This window comes from Poecilia mexicana, unplaced genomic scaffold (genome assembly GCF_051168715.1).
Source record: "Poecilia mexicana isolate PSO_F unplaced genomic scaffold, ASM5116871v1 scaffold_2, whole genome shotgun sequence".
NCBI lineage: Eukaryota > Metazoa > Chordata > Actinopteri > Cyprinodontiformes > Poeciliidae > Poecilia > Poecilia mexicana.
The window spans coordinates 5197666-5221298 of record NW_028263371.1 but is presented as its reverse complement, the minus strand read 5'-3'; the positions used below and the strand labels follow the sequence as shown (position 1 = coordinate 5221298).

General features: G+C 39.9%; 1 protein-coding gene and 1 long non-coding RNA gene across 4 annotated transcripts in view; one reads left to right on the top strand and one right to left on the bottom strand.

Moving 5' to 3' along the window:
• LOC148160340 (uncharacterized) overlaps positions 1–1209 on the top strand; it is a 259172-nt gene extending 257963 nt beyond the window's left edge. The window contains exon 2 of the long non-coding RNA XR_015764476.1: positions 1042–1209. This is a non-coding gene — a long non-coding RNA (uncharacterized LOC148160340). The remainder of the gene's footprint in view (positions 1–1041) is intronic.
• On the bottom strand, positions 1038–23066 carry LOC106910156 (bromodomain-containing protein 4-like). Of its 3 annotated transcripts, none has more exons than XM_014976737.2 (22): positions 22964–23066; positions 19760–19911; positions 16828–17068; positions 16641–16733; positions 15740–15877; positions 15329–15461; positions 13547–14190; positions 13091–13462; positions 12063–12191; positions 10074–10295; positions 8806–9026; positions 8628–8728; positions 8137–8376; positions 7238–7327; positions 6737–7126; positions 5786–6421; positions 4674–4774; positions 4473–4593; positions 3726–3859; positions 3439–3629; positions 2948–3191; positions 1038–2856 (listed from the first exon to the last, which is right to left on the bottom strand). In XM_014976737.2, exons 3-22 carry the CDS (start codon positions 16954–16956, stop codon positions 2788–2790), a joined length of 4398 nt encoding a protein of 1465 aa, XP_014832223.2. In that variant the 5' UTR covers positions 16957–17068; positions 19760–19911; positions 22964–23066; the 3' UTR covers positions 1038–2787. The 3 variants fall into 3 exon arrangements, with proteins under 3 accessions (XP_014832223.2, XP_014832225.2, XP_014832224.2); XM_014976739.2 differs by having other exon boundaries at positions 7238–7324; XM_014976738.2 differs by lacking the exon at positions 19760–19911 and having other exon boundaries at positions 22964–23044.
• Between the last annotated feature and the right edge of the window lie 567 nt (positions 23067–23633).

Sequence of the window (23633 nt, the reverse complement as noted above, 5' to 3'; positions counted from 1 at the left end):
TGTTAGAAAATATATTAATCTGCTCTTTGAATCATTCCAACTTACTCCACTCTTATTGTTTAATTCAAGCTGGTTGTCTGTTTATATGTATATATATATATATATTTTATGTTGAGCATTTTTCTTTGTATATTTCCTCTTTTTGCCCCAGCTGATGCTACCTCAGCTTGATTTTAATACCACTGTACAACACAGTTCCTCATTGTGGGACTCCAAAGTGTCTGGATTTGAATCTTGGTAGGATGTACAGAGTACCAGGCATACAGTTATGTGCAAACAGCAACATTATATTCAATATCAACATTTATTTTAATGGCTAAGAGTTTTGATCTCCAATGAATCACGTTTTCAAAAAAATCCAAACTTTGTCCGTATTGTCAGTATTGCTATTTTCTCCGCTGCTTGTTCCAGAAAGGTCCATCAATAAGTACCAATGAATTTGAAAATATGATGAAAAACAGTTCCTGTGTGCAGTTTATTGATATAAAATCACACTTATTAATGAAGTGTAATACAAATGGATGTTTCTCAGGAGCAGTATTTGTGTTTGTGGGTCCAGGATTGCCATGTCACGCAGTCACAGCCTAAAAAAAGTATTGAATTGTTTGTATCTTTACTGTTATCACAATAGGGTTATAATAGTTTTGGGTTTTTCATTGTAGTTTATTTTGTTGTGACTTTTGTTTGTCTAATTCAGTTTTAGTTTTTAGAGTGGGTTTGCTAGGTTTTATTAGTAAAGTATTGCTTAGTTGCAGTTTGGGTTTTATTAATTGTAGTTTTAGTTTTTATATACTTTAATATTTAGGTGCAGAACTCAAAAAGATAAACGTATTGCGATTATACATTTATCGAGTAATAAATACTCAGCTAAAAATAGCATTAAAAAATGGATTCAATTACTGACTTTCTCTCCCACATTTTGCGAGTCACCCATGTTTTATGCCGTTTATCTTTTTCTGTACTGAAATGAATTTTGTTGTGCTTCTGTTCGGTGACAATAAAGGCTGATTCCAAAGAAAAAATGGTGAGGACCAGGGTAAGGTTTTTAAATATTTTAATACTTTTCTTAAAAAACAAAACAAAACAAACAAAAAAAACATAGATGCTGTACTCCATTATATGAAGATGAATCTATTGACCTCAATGCCTCAGTCACCAACATACCAACACATTGTTCTGGGTAAAATAAATCATAGAAGAAAAAAAACAGCAAAGGAGAAATAGGACAGAAAATAGGAAGAAAAGAAAAAGGAGAAAAAAAAATACAGAAAATGACACAGCAGAAAACACTCCAGATCTCTGAGCCAAACCTCAAGGAAGCGGGAAAAGCTCCCGCTTCCAGATCAACACAATGGCACACAAAGTCCAAAACGCTCTCAGTGCGGACGACGACGAGCGCGAGGTCAGAGTGACGAAGGACAGAACGAAGAGAAGTCCATCAGACGACTGAAACTGTGATGATGGTGGCAGGTGAGATGGGAAAGACTGACTAAAAATATCCACATGAAGGGAAGAAAAATAAAATAAAAAAAAAAAACAGACTAAAACACTTAAGTGCAGATTTATCCAGTAAGTACAAAATGATGGGACCTAGGCGCGTAAAACTCCTTTGAAGAAAGACAAAACCAGTTGCATAACTTTCGATTTAAAAGGCCAGGAAGAGGGGGAGGGAGGGGGAGCAAAATTTTAAATAGCAATGATGACAGTCTTTAATATAAAGTGAAGAGACAATGCAATTTACATGTAAAAAACGTGAAACAACTTTCAGCACTCAATGGATTTGTTTTGGCATAGAGTTAAGAAAAAAATAAAACACAAAACAAAAACTGAAAATGTGAGAATAAGACAGACGAAACAACCCTCTCAATAGAATCATAAAAAAAGTTTTGTTTTTTTTGTTGGTTTTTCTTCTTTACAGTAAAGTCTACAAAATCAAAACCATAGCTCAGAGACGAACACAGACACGAGCTTTGCTCTCCACAAACGATATCCCTCTCATATTCTTCAATGACTTACTTTTTTTTGTCATATATAATATATATATTTGTGTATCTATTTTTATATATATATATAATATGTATAATTTGTAGGGCGTGATTAGTTTACAGGCCGGAGCGCTAAGGCAAGGGACGCACTTTGAAAACTTATGAAACATGGTTGCTTCTTCCGTGGTCACTCCTGATTGTTGCAGAGGGGGAAGTGGAAGGTGAAAGGAGGTCTTATAAAAAAAACAACAAAAACAAAAACAAAACACACTGTATCCTGAGAAAACAATAAGCTTCTAAATGATAGCTGACGAAAACCTTACAAACTTAACCACAAGAGTCCAGATTCCCCCAGTGAAAATCTGAGGGGAGAGGAGAAAAGTAAAAACAAAGCAGGCTGTTTTATTTGTTCTCCTGTTAGCTAAAGTCCCCCAGAAATAAAAAAAAAGAAAAAAAAGAAATTGCTCCAGTTTATAATTTAACATAATGAAGGAGATTCAATTTCGATTCTCTCCTAAAATTTTCAGACTGCTCATCCCGTCGTCCTTGGAGATCAATAAGTAACCAATGAACATCAAGCAGGAAACCCGGGAGGGAGAAAGCCGTTTCTCTACGTTCCCAATCACAACAAGCTAACGGGGCCGAGAGGTTTCTGCTAGGTCCGGGCGGTGATGTGGATTTGTGTCATCGGCAGCAACCATGTATCTCAGAGCTGTTTCTCGTGACGCTTGTACATTTGGAAACGTTGTAACTTATCAAGTCCTCGTTTCGTGCTCTCTTTTTTTTTTTTTTTTTTTCCTTTTCAGAAAAGACTCTCCTCGAAAATCGCCATCAGGTCGCTCTGGAAATTGATGTCGATGTTGTCTGCCATCTGCAGAGAAAACCGAAAAGGTAAAAGGACGATGAGACGCGATTTAAAGAAAAAAAGTGAGAAACAAAAAAACAGAAAGAAAAGTGCGTACAGCCTCTCTGAAGCGCCGGTCCCGTTCGCGGAGGCGCTCCCGGTCCCTCTGCTGGTCCAGAGCGCTGTGTGCTGCTGCTGCTGCTGCCGCCGCCGCGGGCGGAGGGGGCAGAGCTTGTTGTTTGGCGGGAGCCGGCGGCGGCTGAGGGGAGTGAGTGGGTGGAGAGGAGACGGGGGGAGGGGTCGGAGCAAGGGGCGACTGTCGCCCTCGGCGACCGTGCTCCGTTGTGTCGTCATCATCGCGGCTGTGACACGGAAACAGGAAGCAGCAGTATGTTTTTATTTGATCGAGTTACCTGGTGCCACTGATGCTGATTTAGGCCTTTTCAAAATGATGCAAAATTAAACCAAGCAACACAAAAAAAAGTTTTGGAAGGAAATAAAAACTTTTTGCATGGAAATGCAAAAAAAATCTGCGAGGGAATTTCTTTGCTAATGCTGAGTCGTTTCTTCATCATTCGGAGTGAGCTGCTGTCTGTCCCTCCTACTTACCGTAGCATCTCCTGCACTCTCTTGGCCTGCTCTGCCTGGGCTTTCAGCTGTCTCTCCCGCTCCTCCTTCTCCATGGCGACTCGCTTATAGCGCTCGAAGCTGTCGCTGGACGAGCGCAGCGATGACGTTGGCGCAGACTGGGAGCGTTGAGCCAGGCTGGCCCAGGAGCCCATGTTCTTTAGTTTCACATCCTGGGACGGAAACACAGCAGGATTAGTGGGAAATAAAGACGGTTTTTATTGGGTGCGGCACTATTTTATGCATTTATTTTGTATTTTTGTGTGTACCGGTGTCTTTTTGGGTGCGATGGGGGTCTTGGGTTCTTGCTTGATTTTGTTCTCCGGTTGGGAGGCGGGCGGCGACGGGGAGTTGGGGAGGCGGGAAACGGGACGAGAACCATCCAGCGGCTTCATCTCCAAACCTAAACACACGTTTAGGGAGAAATGAGGAACCAGAGAAAAGTCATCGCTTCCAAACTCAAATCTAAATTTGTATTGGTTTTCCCTCCAAATATTTCCAGATATTTATTAACGGTTTAGCACCTTTATACTCCACTTAATTTGAGAAACAATGTTTATGTTGTCTTCAGATTAGGACTGCAACTAACTAATTATTTTCGTAATCGATTATTCTATAATCTGACGGTTAATCAATTAATCACATAAAAAACATATTTACAGATGAAGAATTTTTAACATCTTAAAAACAAAATGTACAAAATGTTATGTTTTGTACAATTTTGGCTCAATTACTGCTCTATGTTGCTTTTACAGCAACCTTTTTTTTAGTCGGTATAATTCAGATAACGATTAATCATTTACTAAATTAGTCGATTAATCCATTTAATCGTTTCAGGCCTACTCCAGATTTGAGTACTAAAGGGATATTGCACTTTTTTAAAAGTGTTTGGACTCAGATCTGCTTCATTTTGAAATCTATAAAACTTAAAACATTTAAAATTTTCTCTGGCTTTGACCAATCTTACAGAAACGCTGTTTTACCCTTCCTTAGCAGAGAATAAACATTTCACTCACTGTGTTTGTTGTCATGTTTGTGTGCGTCTTGGCGGACTGCAGGGCTGAAAGGTGATGAAGGTAGACCTGGAGACTGCGAAGGCTTCTCCTCTTTGACTCCCACCAGGTTGGACCTCTGCTCCTACGCCAAGCCCAATCACACAGAACTCAGTGCAGTCGCCACACATCGACACAGTGATGCAACGTTCCTGATTGGCTTACATGCTTCTTGGTCTGTAAAGGTGACTGCTGTCCCATTGGATGAAACTGAGGCATTTGAGGCGAATGCATCATTAGAGGAGACGGGCTTTCACGCAGGCAGCCTAAACACAGGGAACAAGAAGTTCAGTTTATCTACAGCTGAGCTCTCTAGCACCACCGTATGGATGAATACCAAAATGACAACAAACAAACAAACAAAAAACACTAAAAACAAAAAATAAAATAAAATAATATATATATATATATATATATATATATATATAGCTAGTAAATGTAAAAATCTAAACATATGTATCTTAGATGCAAGGTTCATATGTTAATGTTATTAAGAGCTGTGAAACTTTCCAGCTCATCTCCAATCTGTCCTCTGTCACTACGCTGGTAGTTTTCAGCCGTTTCAACAAGTTAAAAAAAATAAAACTTCAACCATGTAAACTGACAGAAAGAGAAAATATTTATAAGGAAACCAAACAACTTGCAAAAAACATTAAGGCTCAGTACAATGACTTCAATATTGACGTTTATCAACTAACCTCAAGTAACTATGTTACTTTCAGTTGTTATGAAAATGGTACATATATATCAAATATGAATTAAAAGAAATTTTACTTTGAAATTTAACGCCTTGAAATTGGGTGTCTGTTTCTTTAAGAAGCTCCTGCTCTTTCTGAAACTCTGCCTTCAGGAAGTCATCACAACATGGCTCCTCTATTAACCCTTTAAAAAGGTTTTTATTAGTTTGTAGATCAGTAGATCCACAGTTCCACCAGATGTTTGCTAATTGCTGCTGGCTAGTCTGAAGGAGCCGAGTGGTGGAGTTGTTCTGTTCTGCTCTGTGATGATGCCTGGAAACTGCAGCTCTGAGAAGGAGCTTCGTCCACCCAGGTGTTTTGAACAGTTGAACGGTTGCCATGGGATACTAAATGATTTCTCTAAATTTGCATGAAAGAATCAAAGCAACATTCCAGGTAATGCTTTGAGCTCAAAAATATTGCCCCTTTAATGTTCTCTAAGCAGGAGGCTGTTGAAAGTGAGAATTTGTTCTCAATCAACTTACCTGGTTAAATAAAGGTTTAACAAAATAAAAAACCCCACTGTGTTTAATGTGGTACCTTTAGTTGAGAAGGCCTCTACTGTGTTGTGTGGGGACGGCTGCTGCTGATGCTGGAGCTGCTGGACCTTCTGCTGCAGGACGGCACCCTTCAGCTGCTGGGATGCCGCCGGCTGGGAATTCGGGAACAGCTGGGGAACGTGAGCTGGGACGTGTCTCTGCGTCTGGGTGGGCGGTGCCGCCGCCAAGACCTGCGTGTGTATCGACTGTAGGAGCTGGGAAGCGGCCTGCCCAGGCGAGTGTGTGTGCAGCGGCTGCAGCTGCGGCGGCTGCTGCTGCTGCTGCGGCGGCATGGTGACCCGGGGCTGCAGCGACTGCAGCAGGTTGTGAACCTGGCTGAGCGGCGGCGTCTCGGAACTGTTCGGCACAGGCTCTTCGTCGTCCTCCAGCAATGCCTGAGGAGGTTGAGCTGAGAGGGTACCCAGGATGCCGTGCGACGGCGGCGACGGGACGCGTGGGCGGAGGACTGGCTGCGGGAGGCTCATGGGAAGCGTGGGTTGAAGCTGGGCGGGGACGGCGGGAGGCGCAGGAGGCAGGGTAGGCAGCAAGGATGGAGGAGGCTGCGGCGGTTTGGGCGGAAGAGGCGCGGCGCGGTTGCTAGGTCTGGATGGTTGCTGGGGGAGGGCGTTGTGGATGGCTGCAAACATGGAAGAAAAAGAAGGAGGGGACAACCTTTAAAGCCTAATCCAACAATCTATCACGACATATTCTATTAAAAACGTAGCAATGTGTAGAAATTAGGGTTTCGACTCGGGCTGGACGATACGGCGGAGAAACAAACTGCCTTGCAAGAAAGAATCAAGGCAACACTCCAGGCATGTTTTTGATGATTGAATAACATTATAACATGATGCAAAGCTCAAAAAAGTTTAATTTACATAAAACGTCCCCTTTAAAGAATAATTTAGGCTGCTATGTGGATATGCTGAAGCCGCAGCTCTGAAATACCAACCTGGGGAAGGAACGATGGGATGCTGGTTTAGGAAAGGATGCGTGTCGGTCGGTGTCTGGTTGAGGGGTGCGTTTGCGTTCAGCAGGCCCGGGGGTAACGCTGCCCCGGCGGCGGTGCTGGACTCTGCGTTTGACTCGGTCAGGTGGGAATTCATGAAATGTGCCAGAGGGTCGAATCCCGAGGACAGCAGCTGAGAGGAATCCAGCGCTGGGACAGAGGGAGCGGATACAAACGGGGGCTTGGACTGGAACAGCTGGGGTTGTGTTTGAGGCGCGGGGGCAACTGGGAGCATCCCACTGGGAGGAAGAGGAGGAAGAGGAGGCGGCTGGTGGTTCCCTCTCTTGGAGTCCTTGTTGGGTAACGTCTTCTTCTGTTGCTTGGGAACCAGCCCTGCAGACACGAGACAAATGAGATTCAAGAGAGGACAAAAGACAACATTTACAGGCTGAATACTTGAGGGTGCCAATCAGTAAAAACACATAAGTGAAGTAAAGACGTTACCATTCTCAGAGTCCTCGCTGTCTGAGGAGTCGCTGCTGCCTGAAGATGAAGATCCTGTCTTTATCTTGGTCATTTCCAGAGACTTCTCTACTGCAACAAAAGCCATCAAACTTTAACAACTTCAACAAAACAAGTATTTAATGTTTATATCAGATTGGCACAAACACAACAAATCCTAAATTGAACAGTGTTTAAATAATCCGTACAGAACAAAATAATTCAGAATTCAGCGGCGTAAGTATTGTAGATTTTGAATCAGACCCAATCAAATACAGTCCAGTTTTAATTAATAAATGCAAAGTGAACACTGTACTATGCTAAATGAACCAAAACGTTTGGAAAAACCTGTTTCCCCTCCTCGCCTGTGGAGGCGCTGCACTGAGAACCACGGAGGGAAGCGACACTGAGCGCAACTTCTTTCCTCACGAAATGTAAACAAACATGGAGAGGCGTCAGATTTTAGCGGTTGCAGGATTTTGGTTTTATCGTTGGTAAAAAAACCATGAGCCAACTTAATCAATTTTATGAATTCATAATTTTTTTTTGTTTTTGAAGAATTAATTTTAGAAAACTGTGGATGTTTTTCACCACTGAGTTTCTATAAACTCAGCTTGTTTGACAAGCTTGTTTTACAATTTTTAATTATTTGGACTTTGAACAGACAGACGGGATGACTGAAATGAAAACCACTTTTTTGAAAATATTTTCAGGCATTTGTAATTTCTTTTTAAGAAAGTGAGAGAAAAAAAACCCTGATTAAAAAAAAGGGAAATCAAACACTTATTTTTAAAACCTATCGTCCAGACAAACTCTTGATAACAGAGTTAATGCTCATTGTGCCCACAGAACGGGTTTCTGAGATCCATCTTTTTCAACCAGAACTTGGTTCAAAAACCCACCTGATGGTTTTTTCTTCTTCTTGAGGCAGCTAGACACGTATTTCTCCAGCTCCCTCAGCGTAGACGGCTTCAGGGTCTCAAAGTCGATCTCGATCTCATCGGGGTTTGAGTTTTTCAGCGACGGCTCCCTCGTCTGGATTATGTGCACGACTCGGCCGAGCTTGTCGCCGGGCAGTTTGTTGATGTCCAGGCTCAGCTGGCGCTTCTCCTCGTACGACATCGGCTTGCAAGAGCCAAAATCTGAAGAAGAAAAAAAACAGAACAAAAACATTGCTGATGTTTACACTGGGTCTTTGATTAACCACAAATAAAAATTCACATATTTGATGTTCATTCTAAAATGTAAAAAAATACTTTAGATATATATTTATACAAGCTTGTTATGTGAAACTAAATGGGACAACTGAATAGAAATGAGTCTGGAAATGTAAATATTTGTATGATGTTTCCAGAAGCAGTCATGCTTCGCCTCTGCTCTTTATGAAACACACCGATGTCGTCCTCCGCTTCCAGAGAAGCTGAAGGCAGGAGAGCGATGGGTCCTGACGGAGGGGGCGGAGCTGGTCGGCTGTTTTTGACGTCCTCTTTCTTACTGCGATGGACAAATGATGGATTTAGTCTGACTTCAAGCAGAGACGTCGTGACTGAATTCTGCAAAGGAAAACGCACCTGGGCTTCTTCTTCTTCTCCTTTATCGTGACGGGATCTTTACTCTTGCTTTTCTTAGAAGTCTGAAGCGTCGCGGGAGGAGAAGTTTCTGCAGGTTCCTCAGGTTCCTGCTTCTTTTTATGCTTTTCCTTCTTCTTCTCCTTCTTGTCTCTCTCTTTCTTCTTGGGCTTGCTGGTCGGTGGCTGGGAGAGCGCCGCCAGCTGCTCATGAACAGCTTTGAGCTAGGAGGTTGAAAAACACACACATTAGGTCAGGAAACGCCACAAGACGTGAATAATCCCCTCTGAGGTTGGGTAAAGCCAGCCTCCATCCTCTAACCCGGGGATGGCCAAAGACTCTGCCTGACTGAATTCAACTGACTTCCTTTTTTTATGATGACTTTTGTTGTGAACTGTTGGAATATAAATTAATTGAAGTGATTTGAATTCAGGAGTACCACAGATTTAGCCTGAAGCTGAGACGGTCGATGCAGACAGAAACATAGAACAAATGTTAGCGAAATTTTCACTGCCGGACCAAAAAAAAAAAAAAAAAAGAAAAAATTTACATTTTTTGGGGGGTCAAAATTGAAAAAGTATTGGCTTTCAACTTAAATGAATTAAACCAGAAGTATCCAGTGATTTTTGCTGAAAACCCAAGTAAAATAAGAGTGAACAATTTCCTAATGTTGCAGAAAATACACACACCAAAAAAATCTAGACAAATATATTCAACCTGAAACATGCAAGAATTTATTTATTTATTTTAAATAACCTTGTCAGAACCTATTAAAATAAATCTAACAGGATGATAAACTCCTGCGATTGCATTGCTGTTTTGAGACCAACATATTCAGTAAATATATTGATAATGGCATAATAATGCAAGTTCTAACTCAAAAACTACTAAGCATAATTTTATAAAGAACGCTGAACCCTGGAACTCGGCTTATTTTAAAAATCAAAAATATTCAGGAATATCTTGGACAAATATTTTGGATAATATATAAAGCAGAAATAAAAACCACATAAAACCATAAATAAAAGGAACTAAGAAGTTTAAGTAAACATAATTCAGACAACATTGATCATCAGCATCAAATCTTGTTATGTGAAACTAAATGGGACAACTGAATAGAAATGAGTCTGGAATTTCTATTCAGACTCATTAGTCATCATGTGAGTAATTGCTTGTTGCAACAGGTTTATTGAAAATCATAAATAGTTTTTGACATTTTAATGTAAAACAAAAGCCAAAGGTTGAAAATGTTTGGACAGCACTGCTCCGACCTGCTCCTGTAGCTCGGCCAGTCGCTGTTGTCGTTCCTGTTCCGAGTCTCCTCTGGACGACTCGGAGTCGGAGGAACTGGAGCTGTCGTCTTCCGACGCAGCAGACGGAGGAGGGGCTTGTCGAGTGGGGGGGACGGAGAGGAGGGCCGACGACGGCGTGGGAACCGGGATGGGCCCTTCGGACTCGTCAGGCATTTTGGCGAAGCGCATCTCAAACACGTCCTGTTGGTGGAGGACAGCAGCAGAAACTCTCAGGTCAAAAAGTTTCCTACTTCAAAACAAGACGGACTGAGGACGTTTAGTTTATTATGAATCCTAAAGTAAAGAAAAAGTATAAATAAATTCTAGATATCGGTGACAATGTGCCTGATCCGGATGGGCAGATCTATTCAATCCAACTCTATGCTTTGTTTTCTGCGTGACATCATGCTTTATTATTTACGTTATATTTAGATTTTCTAATTGCACGTTCTGAACCATTTAAATGAAGGTTTATAGCAGTTTATTTTTACGTGGTTGACTGAGTGTGTGAAGCTATTGGTTTACTGATGGAGCATTAATAAATAAATTTGTAATGTTTCTTTTGATTTTAATCCAAGTAAATTCAGCGCTTTTCCTCTGTATTGGATTGACTGATACTAAACCTCAGATATCGGTATCGGAAGTTTAAAAAAAGTGGATCGGTACAGATCTGACAGAAATTAAAACTAAATTGAAACATTAAATCTTCTAATAAATGACTGTGGCAATCTTGTTTGTTTCCACAAGGTGGCGTTAATGCATCAAATTGTAGCAACATTGTGCTTTGAATTAAAATGTTATGTATTCATTAAAAACAAAACACAAAAAAATGAAAGCTTCCACAAACATCTATGCAGAAATTCTTGAAAATAAAAATGAAACCCAGTGAAGAAATGAGATGAAGTCAGTAAAGATGAACGGGAAGATTGGAATCAGAGGATTTTCAGCTTGAGTGGGCCGACCAGTGACAGGAAACTCTTTTAAATAAATTTTTTAAATATATATTTTATGTTTTTATTTTTTTTTAATGTTTGACATAAAAAGACAGTTTTCCTACAAAGTGCTGTGTGCAGAGAGTGTGTTCCCTTTCTGGGCAACTACATCAAAACAAACATAGCGAGCAGAGCATCTGTTTACCATCTAATGAGGAATAAAACCATTTTAATCTTTAATGGTTTGGAGTTGAAACGTTTTTTTTAAGTGAACTGCAGCTGATTGCAGAGTGAAACAGAAAAAAAACAACACGAGTCGTTTGTCTCTTGAAAGTGTTTAAAGTTCAAGTTAGACCGATCGTTTGCTACAGCTTCCTGTTATTGTGTTAAGTTTGTGTATTCATGCACAGAAACCCAATATAAATTTCTACGTCCCACTTTGTTAGTGTAGATAATGTGCATGTTATACAAATGCAACAAGCAACATTATAAAATACATACACCTAATAAATATGTCTTTTTTTCTTTGGAGTTGCACTCCGACTCGAGACTTATCACTTGTTTATTTCCAGTTGAGCCTCATAATTTTTGACAATTTGAATCTCTAGGATTTTTATTTTTAAATACACATTACACTGAGATGCACATATTTATTTGTGTCAAGCTGCAATGGCGCTTTTCACATATAATTCACTTTTTAAAGAGCAAAGTTTTGTGTACATTTTATCTTGTGGGATTGAAAAATGAATTCACTTTGTAAAAAAATAGATTGAAATAAAAAGCGGTCTTAAACAGGAAAAAACAAACGTGTAGAAAACCTTGATTATTTGAAAAATGAGCCAACAGATTATTATTAGTGGTGATCCGACCAGAAATAATGTGAACACAGAAGATTTCTTCCCGTAAAATCCCAAATAGCAGCACATCATAAGTTGTGTTTCTCTGGAGTCTTTCAGATTTTTTTATTTTTTAAAATCAGATGAATAAATTTATAATGCCAGATTGTTTTTGCTCCTCTGTGCGCGGCTGCGTTTACCTGTAATTTACGCGCCATGGAAACAACATCGTGATCTGGAGGATTGTACTTGTAACAGTTGGAGAACATCAACCGGACGTCTGCAGCGAACTCTTCAGCGTCTCTGTACTGCCTGTTATCCAGCTTTTTCTGAAGGAGACAAAAACCATTTGGAATGATCAGAATATTTATGACAAAACATAAATATCATTTGATTCAAATGAATGTATAACTAAGATTATGAGCCAATATTAAATGATCAACTTCTCCTGTTTTAGGTAATTTAGAATTGTGAAACTATTTCTACAAACTCAAATTATTCAATTCTTTTTCTAGATAACCATTTGGGATTAAAATTAGATTAATTACAAATCCTACAATTAACTTAAAATCTTTAATTGAGTCCCACCAATAGAATCAACCAATCAAAAAGTTGAAAAGCCTCGACATCATTGTTGGGCTTTCATACATTATTTAAAGGGGTAGTACATAATCTCTAAATTTGAAAAATATTTTAAATAGTCTAAAAACATATTCCAGTTGTTGACAAATAGAAATAATTTTGATTCTTCTCACACACCCAAAGCAGTGTGTTTTAATGTCAGACACTAACTGCGTTTCCATTCACTATATGCACAAAGAAATTTGACAATTTAGAAAAAACTTTTTCAATAAAAAGTGTTTGGAGCTAGAATGAGGTGGTTTTTCAGCTGTGATGACATTAACGTGTTTTGCAAAACCTTCAATGGAAACAGTATTTTCACATCACACGAGTCATGTGATCAACAACCGGATGTTGCTACTGGAGGAAACAAAGAAGAAGACGACAGGATGTGGTGGGAGGATGATGACGCGATTAGTTTGTGACTTTAGCGAAATATCGATAAAGTTCTGCACACATTTGTAATGAAAACGCAGCTAATGATAATATCTTCGTTTATTCAGTGTGTAAATATCTGGATTAAACTGTACAAAGCTGATTCACTCTACCCTATAAAGTTATTGCACAAGTAACCATAGACTTTAAAATAATAATAACAAGAGGTCACCTTGATGGTGCTGAGATCCATCGGGTGCTTGATGATGTCATGGTAGTCGTGCAGGCCCAGAGCTTTGGCGTCGACGGGTTTGTGAAAAGGCCAGGCGTACGCCATGTGCTTCTTGGACAGCATCTCTCTCACGAGTCGTGCGCAGAAGCGGAGCTGATCCTGGCGCTTGGAAGTCGCCGTGGCGCCCATCTCCAGGCCCCCGCCCATGTGATGTTGGGAGTCCGGCTGCAACGAGTCCCGTTTGGGCTGCTTCGACGGGCGGGCGCTGTCTCGGCGAGGCCGGGTCACGTCGGACACCGGGGGCGACTCACTCAACTGGTCATTGGCAGTGGGGGTGGTGGTGTCCGCTTTCCTCTTCTGGCTTTTCTTTTGCTGTTGACGGGAAGTTGGGGTTTTCCGTCAGAACAGAAACATTTGGATGCGTGTAACACAACGAAATGTGGAGTCATTGGTTACCTTGATGAGGGCCGGGGAGCTCTGCAGCACCAGCGGAGGATGGAGGCCTGGGTGTGTCATGGGTGGAGGGGGGACAGAAGTCATGCCTTGGGGTAGGACGTCAGAGGTGGAGAGGGTGAACTGGGGTCCGAGATGTGAAGTGTGGTTTGTGGGTGTGGGAGGCACCCGTGGGGGTTGTGTCTGGACTTGGGAGGGGGCCAAAGGCTGGGCTAAAGCCTGCGGTATGGTTTGGGGAAATGGTTGAGATAAGGAATGGATTATGGGCTGGATTAAGGGCTGGGTTAAAGGCTGGGTTAAAGGCTGGGTTAAGGGCTGGGTTAAGGGCTGGGTTAAAGGCTGGGTTAAGGGCTGGGTTAAGGGCTGGGTTAAAGGCTGGGTTAAGGGCTGGGTTAAGGGCTGGGTTAAGGGCTGGGTTAAGGGCTGGGTTAAAGGCTGGGTTAAAGGCTGGGTTAAGGGCTGGGTTAAGGGCTGGGTTAAGGGCTGGGTTAAGGGCTGGACGAGGGGCTGAGGTACAGGTTGGGTTAAGGGGAGGGTTGGTGTGCCACGGGTGTGTGGAGTGGTTGGGGGCGATGAAAAGCCTCTCGTATGCGGGGTCGTTGACGGAGAGGATGACTCTTGGCCTGAATCCGACATAGTCATCAGAGCTGGAACGAAGGATGGATGTGTGAGGACAAGAGGGAAGAGAAATACCAAATGAAATGCTGTTTTCAGGGTTCCTACAGCTTAAGGCAAGTTAAATTCAAGACTTTTTAATGCCAGTTGAAATAACATTTAAGACAAACTTCACAGTAAACACAAATGAAAAAAACAAAAAACAAAAACAAAAAAAGACACCCCAGTAAGCAACAATTTCCTCCCAGGTTTCCCCCAGAAATCTTGCCAAGCCTGGTGGTTGGGCCACTAGGGCATCGTTCATCCAGGAGCCCGTTGTGCTTTTGAGGTAAAAACGTTTAAAGCTGACAGGAAATTTAAAAATACAACTTGATAATTATCTATTAAAAGATTAATGCCTGAACACCATCTATAAAGTCTTAAAAAAATGCAAACATTTTAAAAAGACTTAAATAAACAAGCAATGCTTAGCCTGGTGGGGGCACAAGTAAAGCCTGATCGCCCGCCAGGCTTATAATACACTGAGGGAAACCATGTCCTCCTTGTTTTTTTAACATAGGACTGGACAATTTGGCTGAAAAACATAGCACAAAATAAACATTTAATCAGTCAATAGATAACTATTGATTAGTTTTTTTATTTAAATATTTAAAATACACCCCAGTGAAGACCCGCCTCCTGGCTCTGATTGGATGTTTCTAGTTACCACTGGAAGCAACGTGAGAAGGCAGAGGAGCTCGATTTTTCACAGATTATCTGTTTCATTCCATCACAAATTAGGGACAGTTTCAACAAATATGTAAAAATATTCTTTTATAAAAGTTACATACTGCAGCTTTAAGGCCTTGTTTTTAGATTCAATGCCTGTCGTAACTTTTTAGGATCAGAGGGAACCCTGTGTTTTACACATGTAAGACAAATGACATCATTTCAAATAACAGAAAATTACACACCTGAAGCGCTTCAAACAAACAAAACCTGATTTAACCATTAAAATTTTGTTACACAATGGCAAGTTTAAGCCTGCATGTGTCCTGACAAGCTTAACGAGTCAGGTTAGCACCATTTACACATCAGTGAAAACAAGTCTTCTCAGCTGCTTTCCACGTTGCATCTGCCAGAAATCAGATGTTTGTGATTAAACATGTATGTGAAGATAAATCTACTCACAGGGCTCTCGCCTCCCTGCACGACGACCCTTACTGACCACGGCGACCTCCGCCTCTTCCTGCGGCATCTCTGTGATCTTCTGCAGGAAGAGCTTTTCCAAAGCCTCGGCCATAAGGACGATATCATCCCCAGGCTGCAGAAGTAAGAGACAATATGAAAACCAGAGCGCCTTTCAGATTGACAGCATACTTTTACAATGAAATCCAATACATTGAGATTTGAGGTTGCGACGTGACAAAAAGTTTAAAAATGGAACAATTCTGCAAGATATAAACTTATTCTTAAATTTTTTTGAAATTTTGCTCATAGCAGATGAACTAAAGCCCTGTTTTTCTGTACTGTTGAAAAAGAAGAACACAATGTGTCGCTCATGAAGGTCAAGTGTGATTTCAGCGAGTGACCTCGGCTAACCTTGTTGTAGATGTAGCAGTTTGTGAACATTGTGTTGAAGTCTTGGATACACTCCTGGGCATTCCAGTAGTAGTTGTTCTCCAGACGTTTCTTTATGGTGCCCATGTCCATAGGACTCCTTATTATCTTGTAGTAGTCCTTTGGGGGGAGAAAACAAGGAGAAAAGTAAAGAAAACGACAACTCTGTAAGGTGGACTGAAGAATTCCCAATTAAATAAAAACTGTCCATATGATCAGGATTGTTACTCTTACTATTTTCTCCACTGTATGTTCAATAGGAGTAGCAATACATTTGAAAATATGATTAAATGCAGTTACTTTGTGGAGTTTGGTGGTACAAATCATATTTCTCAATGTGACTGGTGTCCTAAAGAAGCATATAACAAATGGGAATGCTTGTCAAGAGCAGTATTTGTGTTCGTGGGGTTATAATTGCTGTAACACAGTCGCAGCCATACAGTAACCTACATTAAAAAATAGTGATAAATTGTTCTTATAGCCACTTTTATTGTTATCAAAAAAGTACCACAAAATATGATAAAACTGAGTCCATATTGCCTCATTTATAAACTGATCAATTAAACTAACCATCAACTAAAAATAAAAGCTTCCACTAAATATTTTCACACATTAATTCAATATAAAACCCAACTACTACAGGAACAAAAACAAGATTAAAGGAGTCATATCTACACCAACAAACTAATCTGTTTTCAGCTAATTATTTAAGTATTTAATAAGCTTTACTCTCTCAATTCTGATTTGTTTACGAATAGAAACCAGCTATTTGCACGGCTGTGTGGTGTTCGCATGTAAAATGAAGTTGGCAGCAGCGTCTGCGGCAACACTGGCTATACATCGCAACTTCAGGTACGTAAAAAATAAAGAAAACACTACTCACAGGCAAATTAAGTTTCACTGCGTCTACAGGTGCTTGGAAGGGCCATGCAAACTGGTGTTTCCATAATGTCTTCAACACCACTTTAAGCAGGTACTGAAAAGAGCACAGACAAAACAAAAGGAAAATTATTGGTTCGAGGGGAACCGCAGGCTAATGGGGGCATGAAGACGAGCTGAGGTGAAGCTACCTGGAGCTGGTTGGTCTGTCGTTTGGGTCTGGAAGGGTTCCATGTTTCCGGAGGAGGGGGGTTGAAGGGGAGATGCGGCGTGGGGGGAGGGAGGTGCTGGCTGCTGCCCGCCTCCAGTCCGTCTCCCATCACAGCAGAGGGTTGCAGTGGCCGAGCAGACAGGTGAGATGGGTTGGACCTGGCAGGGGCAGGTTGCAGCGGGGGGAACCCCCTCAGGCCATTACATTCCTCCTTTGACCCTCTGAAAGGACGATTGTGAAACAACATAATTTACTGCTGGTTTTCTGTTCAAATCTTAAAGGATTCTGGGTGTGGCTGAAAGAAAAAGACTCAACTTTCTGAGAAAAACTAACAACTTAGAGTAAGAAACTGCAGCCAACGGTTTTTATGTACTTTGTGTTTCAACACTTAACAAGGCTAAAGAAAATTACAAAATAAAACGTGTGAACTTCTTAAACTTCACTGAAAAGTGCTGATTATAAGTAGAGATGCACCGATCCGATATTAATATCTGTATCAATACAGATATCAAAATAAAATCTACATTGGGTATTGGTGACAATGTGCCCAATCCAGAAGGGTGGATCTATACAGCCTAATTCTATGCCTTATGCATAGAATTAGGCTGTTCATGTTCTATTATTTATTTTACATTACATTTATAATTTCTGATTATACTTTCTGAACCAGTTGAAAGAAGGTTTGTTGCAGTTTATTTTTTACCTGTTGCTTTTCTCAGTTTCAGTTTATTATATTTTAGATTGGCTGTTCTTCTCCTAATTGCACTAATTGAGTGAACAAATTAAAGTTATGTTTTTACAAGTTTGATCAAGCTTGTGAATCTGTTTGTGTGTGTGCTGTACTGGCGCAGAGCTAGCAAATGAATTTTTAATTTGGTACATTTATGTCTGTATTTTAAAAAAACAACAACAAAAAAAAGTCAATTCAGCACCGTTTTTCTGTATCGGATCAGCCGATATTAAACCTCAGATGTCTGTATCGGTATCGGATGTAAAAAAAAAAAATCCCTACTGACAAATATTACTGCTGGTTTGGACACAAAGGAGTAAATACAGCTTCGACTCCAGATAAAATGCAAACACAAGACAACATTGTCAGTAAACATAATTTCAACCATGCAAAAAACAACAACAAAATGTTTCATTGTGCATAAAGCATGGCACAAACTCACAGCATGTATTATTATTATTTGTAAAAAGCAAGAGTGAATTCTGATCATTCTCCCCCAAAAGCAAAAAACAAAGCGCAGCGTTACCCAAACACTTCAATAAAGCCTCCACGCTGCCAGATGAGGGAGTGACAGCCCTATGCAGGTCCACTTACAGTGGACACCAGATATTAACATCAATTCTATAAAAAAACATCTTTTTAAATTCTGGCAGTGTTAGCAACATTTTTTCGAGTGCCAAAACCAAGAGTATTTTTATACTTTCTTCTTTATTTTTTCATTTTGCTCTTCTTATGATCTCACACAAACTAATAACAGATGTGGTTCAATTTAAATCAAATATTTTGAATTCTGTTCAATCATTCAAGAATTTAGCAAACAGAATTGATTTCAGCAACTCTAAATGATCTCAAACAGGCATTTAATCCTATTAAAGCTATTAAACAGTCAGTAAAGAAAATGTTTGTGTATATATGTATGTAAATATCTAATCTCCGCTGTATGCAGACGGTTTGATGCAGAGACGTCACGAAAGTGTCTGAGTGTCTGATTTAAAACGCAACACTCTGGGACTAGTGCAGAGGCCTGCGCCACACGCCCCATTTCTTTCCATAAAGACACGCTCAACATGTTGAGGTGACGTGCACCCACAGATCAGACCGCCGGACCTCAACCAACAGTAGTTTCTTCTGTAAAGGTGACGCCTGGAAGTGGAAATAAAAATTAAAAAAATCGAGAGGGAGTCACACGTCACCGATGGGATTTAAACTTTTTAACGTTTTTAGACACAGATTTTACATGTAGTTCTCTAAACCCAGTCTGCTAACTTCCACTCTGCATCCATGTGGTTCTGTGATGGCAGCTTAAGATGTGAAAACTCCCATGAGCGCGGAACGCGAGCTTCTCTGTTGCCGATTTGTGAAAAGCCAAAGGGAGCTTAGTAAAGATTTTATTCTTTCGGCTTGCTTTTTGACGTAGTACTAGTGATGTTGCAAAAAAAAAGAAATTTCACGGCTTGAAATTAGGCTTCTGTCTCTTTAAGAAAGTCGTACTCTTTCTGAAACTCCACCTTCAGTAAATAATCACAACATGGCTCCTCTATTAACCTTTTAACAATATTTTTACCAGCGACACTCTGAGAAGTAGCTCATATAATGACCTCAAGTTCCACTAGATGTTTGCTAATTGCTGCTGGCTACTCTGAAGGAGCTGAGAAGCTCAGAAGCTTAGAAACTGCAGCTGTGAGGAAGAACCAGGCCTCTCATGCATTTCTAAAACATGCATAAGAGACTCAAGGCAGGTATGTTTTTGATAAGGGAATAACATTATACATGATGTCAACTTAAAAAAAGCTGATTTTACATAAAACTGCCCCTTTAAAATAAAAGCACAGCACCGCTTGGTCTTGGATCAGGCATCAATTCCATGCAGGTTTTCCCAGGAGACCATTATAACTAAGTACTCTGTAACAGCCAGTCGTCATTTCGGTGCAGCTGAACAGCAAACTTTAAGTTGGCCTGACTAAATCACCAAAGCGAAAACTTTGGATTTCATTAGATGATGCTAGCGATGACAGCAGTGCTAACGTTTTCTGCAGCTTTCAATGTAACAGGTTCTTGCTGAGCTCCTCTCCGTTTACGCTTTAAACTTGAATAAATCGCTGGCCCAGATTTTGTAACATCTCTTGCACTTTTGTGTTGCTAATTTTGACCCGATCTGAGAAACGATCTTTGTGAAACTCACATGGTTGATGCTGTGCCGCTGTGGTCTACTCCACTAGTGTAATCATATCTCAGTTGGTGAGGCGGCACCTTTCTGAGAAAACTCGGGATGCTTTTCAGCGACACGCTGTGAGTTCAGGGAAACCACAACACATAGAGAGGCGAGTGTCAAACCTGCGAGAGAGAGAGACACAAGAGTGAGCGCCAGGGGTCTAAGACGAGACATGTCCGATGTCGTTAAGTAACCAAAGAGGGTAACGTTGAGTTAACCAATGGTGGTGCAATCTAGTGTACATGAAAACAGAATAATAACACGATATTGTGACCAGCAAACAGAGCTGTGTTAGAAAACAAATCTAATCAGAGTTTTAATTAGACAGATTTGTTGATAAATACATTAATTTAATTGTGCAGTTGAAATCTCTATTTCTGAGATCTCTTTTACTTGCTATTGCAAGTTGTAATTTTTAAGATCCGCTAACAGAATGGGGAAAACATACAATATTCATTAGTGAACACAAAATCCAGTTTCCACCAAAATAGGAACAAACTATTTCATAATTTGACTATAATTTTTACTCCAGTCATTTTCTATTTTCAACCACAGTTCTAAAAAGGTATGGCTTTAAAAACAATTAACATACTGTTCATTCAGTTTTTATGTCTAATAAAAGTCAAAGTTAAAGTTTGGAGCAGTGGTGACGCTTCCCACTTTGCTCTTCTTTCAGTATAAAGTCACTATAAAGTCATTTCTCTTGTTTATGAGAAAGACATGCATCATATTCATCATTCAAATAACAGGAGTCCCGTCTATTACAGTTATTAGGGTAAACAAAAGATTGCAAGCGCAAAATCTGGAGCAGTGCGCGTTTTTAGCTTAGAGCAGGTTAGCCAACAATGCCAATCGCCCGGCAAATTAGCTAGCATTAGCTTTCGGTTAGGGCTGGATGATATTAAAATGTATAACTGTGATATTAACTAGATACAATGATCTCACGATACGATGCACAATATTCTGCTCACGATACAATATATATTGGGATATTCAGCAAATGAATACACTTTTGCAATTTTCTGAAAGGTTTTAGAGGGACAGAGTGATTTTGGTGACATTTTGTGACTGTTATAGAGTTGGATTTAATTAATTTAACTGAAAACTGATTAAAAGCACCAACTACACAATACCTGGCTCTGGTTGGACATGGACACAGACTTAAAGTCGACAGCTGGACAAAATGAATCAAAGAAGTGGTGAGAAAACATGTTTATTTTAATTGAAACAGTACAAACTGTAGCTTACATGCGTTTGTAAAGTAAATAAAGTGCGCCAAGTACCCTGCTCTGAATAGTTTGACACCTTTTTAACCTTGACACTTAACATCTGAAGGAACCACTCTAAGCCTGATGACCGAATCACTCTCCCAGCGAAGCAAGCAGTGAGTGAGCAAAGTGACAGTTGGATGTTGCGATACTTGCGGATGACTATCAATTTTTTTCTAGGAAAGAAAACATCAATATATATCGCAAAAGCGATATTATTACACATCCCTAATATTAACATCTTATCATTTGTTTGCCGTTGCTCAATGTATATTTTCAGTATGTTCAGTGCCATTCTCTGGAATAACAGCAAGCTTTTTTATTTAAATGCTTCAATTACATCAGCAGGTGTTTATTGTATATTTTGATTCAGTCCTCCACTATTGTGTGTGCCATTAAAGGATGGCCTACTTTTTTGCTGACCATTTTATTCAACTACTTGTGACTAAAATAGAATTTAATTCTTTATTTCCAAACATTTTTAGCTCAGAAATAATAAAAAAAAAGTTATGTAATGTCAGAAGCACACTTTGTAAATGATCTCAACAGACAGCCAATTTTATTAAGCAATTTAATAATTTTTGGGTGTTTTGGTTTTTAAAGTTCATGCTTAGTTTTAAGGTGGCAACATTTTAGTCCTTGTTTTTATTGTTGGAAATATATCAAAAATAAACAGCGAAATGATCCCGTAGAATAACCATGATATATGGATTGAATAAACTGTATAATTTATCATTTTCCTTTTATGCTCATATGGACCAATTTGTGTCTGTTATAAAGATGATGATGAATCACATTCTAACATTTTTTTGTATGATTTGGGTTTACATAATTCTACAGATTTCACTATTTCAGTGAATCTGAATTTCATTTTAAATCTTTAATATATGCATAATCTTGATATCATTTGAAAGTTTTTAATCATTTTTTCAATAACATACTATAACTTCAGACCGATATTTTGTTGACCTATGAATGATGACTTTGTCAAATGGAGATAATTTTGCAAACAGTCTAGTCAAATCAGACTAGACTTAAGAGCGACAAATTGTGATATACTCTTAAATTAATAGCACAATGTTTAATATAGCACTTGATTTTTAAATATGGTTATGTTCATAGCATTACTTAAAAAATATAAGATTCTATGATAAAGAATACATTGCGTACTTTAAAGAAGGCCACAACCTCTTTACACCGAGGTAATAATAAACTATATTTTTTTCGGTTCGCCACCATTAAATTTGTCTAATAAAATTCATAACGCAATTTGACCCACACAAAAACTTAAAAACCCAGCTTGCTGCAAAGCTTTCCTCACTAACCTTCCATGATCGTGGGTCGCCGTGTTCACCGTGATCAAGTGACAGCTGTGTACGTAAAGAGTGTTTTAGAATACCACTCCGACAGCACTGGTGGTATTCTCGAAACACCGTACGTCGCGCTTCACATGAGTTTCTGCGCCATAGTGCATAATCTACGCACCCATTAGGACGTAACTTATGTCACGAATACGGCCTACGGGGCTACAAACAAACAGCCTAGCAGCTAATTGACTAGCGTCCAAGCGACCTGCCGCTAACATGTACACTGACAGCACCGAGTGACACCTGTCACGTAAGTCACCTCAACAGAAGTACCTAGACGTGGGAGATACGACATAGAACGTGCACGAGGAGACGAAACCGCACACAAAAATGAGGCAGAACGACATATATCCCGTGTAGCCAAACCGGTACAAGGCCTGCGAGGACAGCTCATGCTCCGCTTGCTGAAGCACTCACTGACAGCGCGGAAAATACACCAACGAAGACTATTTTAAACACTTCAGCAGACGCCCGCAGTCGTACGCTTTCGTTTGATATGCAGCCGTCATCCAAACGGGACCATTAAAGTCTATTTTTACCTTGTTCAGTCGCTTGTCAGCGCCCGTAGACCTTCCTCGCCCCAAATCCAGAACAAACAGTCCCGTTCGACGTCGATGACGCCAGACGTAAAGGGGGCGGGGCGAATGTGTGTCAGACGAAAATGTCACCTACAGGCTCGCTCCTCCCACTGGTGCGATCACGCAACACCTCGTAATAGCTCCCGTCCAGAAAAAAGGCTGGTGTAAACTTTAGACGAACTAAGCGCCAGAAGAAAACTGCCTCAACAATAAATTAATAGCTGCAGATAAATTCTTGAGAACAAAAGACCAAGCCACAATACAAAAAGTGAATAAACGCATGCTTATATATTTAATTACTCGTATTACAATTTACAGTTTACATCACTGTTCCAAGTGACATAAAAGCAGATTTGGTTGTGAAACAAAGAGCTGACAAAAAGCTCCTGTAACCCTTTAATAAAGTTACAGGATTCAATAAATTCAACTGGTAATAAATTAAAAACGTACGTTATCATCTCCAGATTGTGATGACTAGAGAATCTATTTTTATTTTAGCCCAAGTTTTCATTTGAAATTTCCCCAAAAAACTATAAACAAACATGCTGATTATGCTCTAAAAGCTATTATTTAATAAACAAAGGCAGTTATAATTCCAACACATACAAAAACAGTATAATATTGTTAGTTA

Excerpts from the sequence above, each read along its gene's own strand:
- LOC106910156 (XM_014976737.2), bottom strand. The coding sequence starts at position 16,956 with ATGGGAGACGGACTGGAGGCGGGCAGCAGCCAGCACCTCCCTCCCCCC. Across the intron at positions 7,127-7,237 it reads CAGCGAGGACTCTGAGAATG|GGCTGGTTCCCAAGCAACAG; the intron begins GTAACGTCTTTA and ends TCGTGTCTGCAG. Across the intron at positions 2,857-2,947 it reads ACCGGCGCTTCAGAGAGGCT|ATGGCAGACAACATCGACAT; the intron begins GTACGCACTTTT and ends TTTTCTCTGCAG.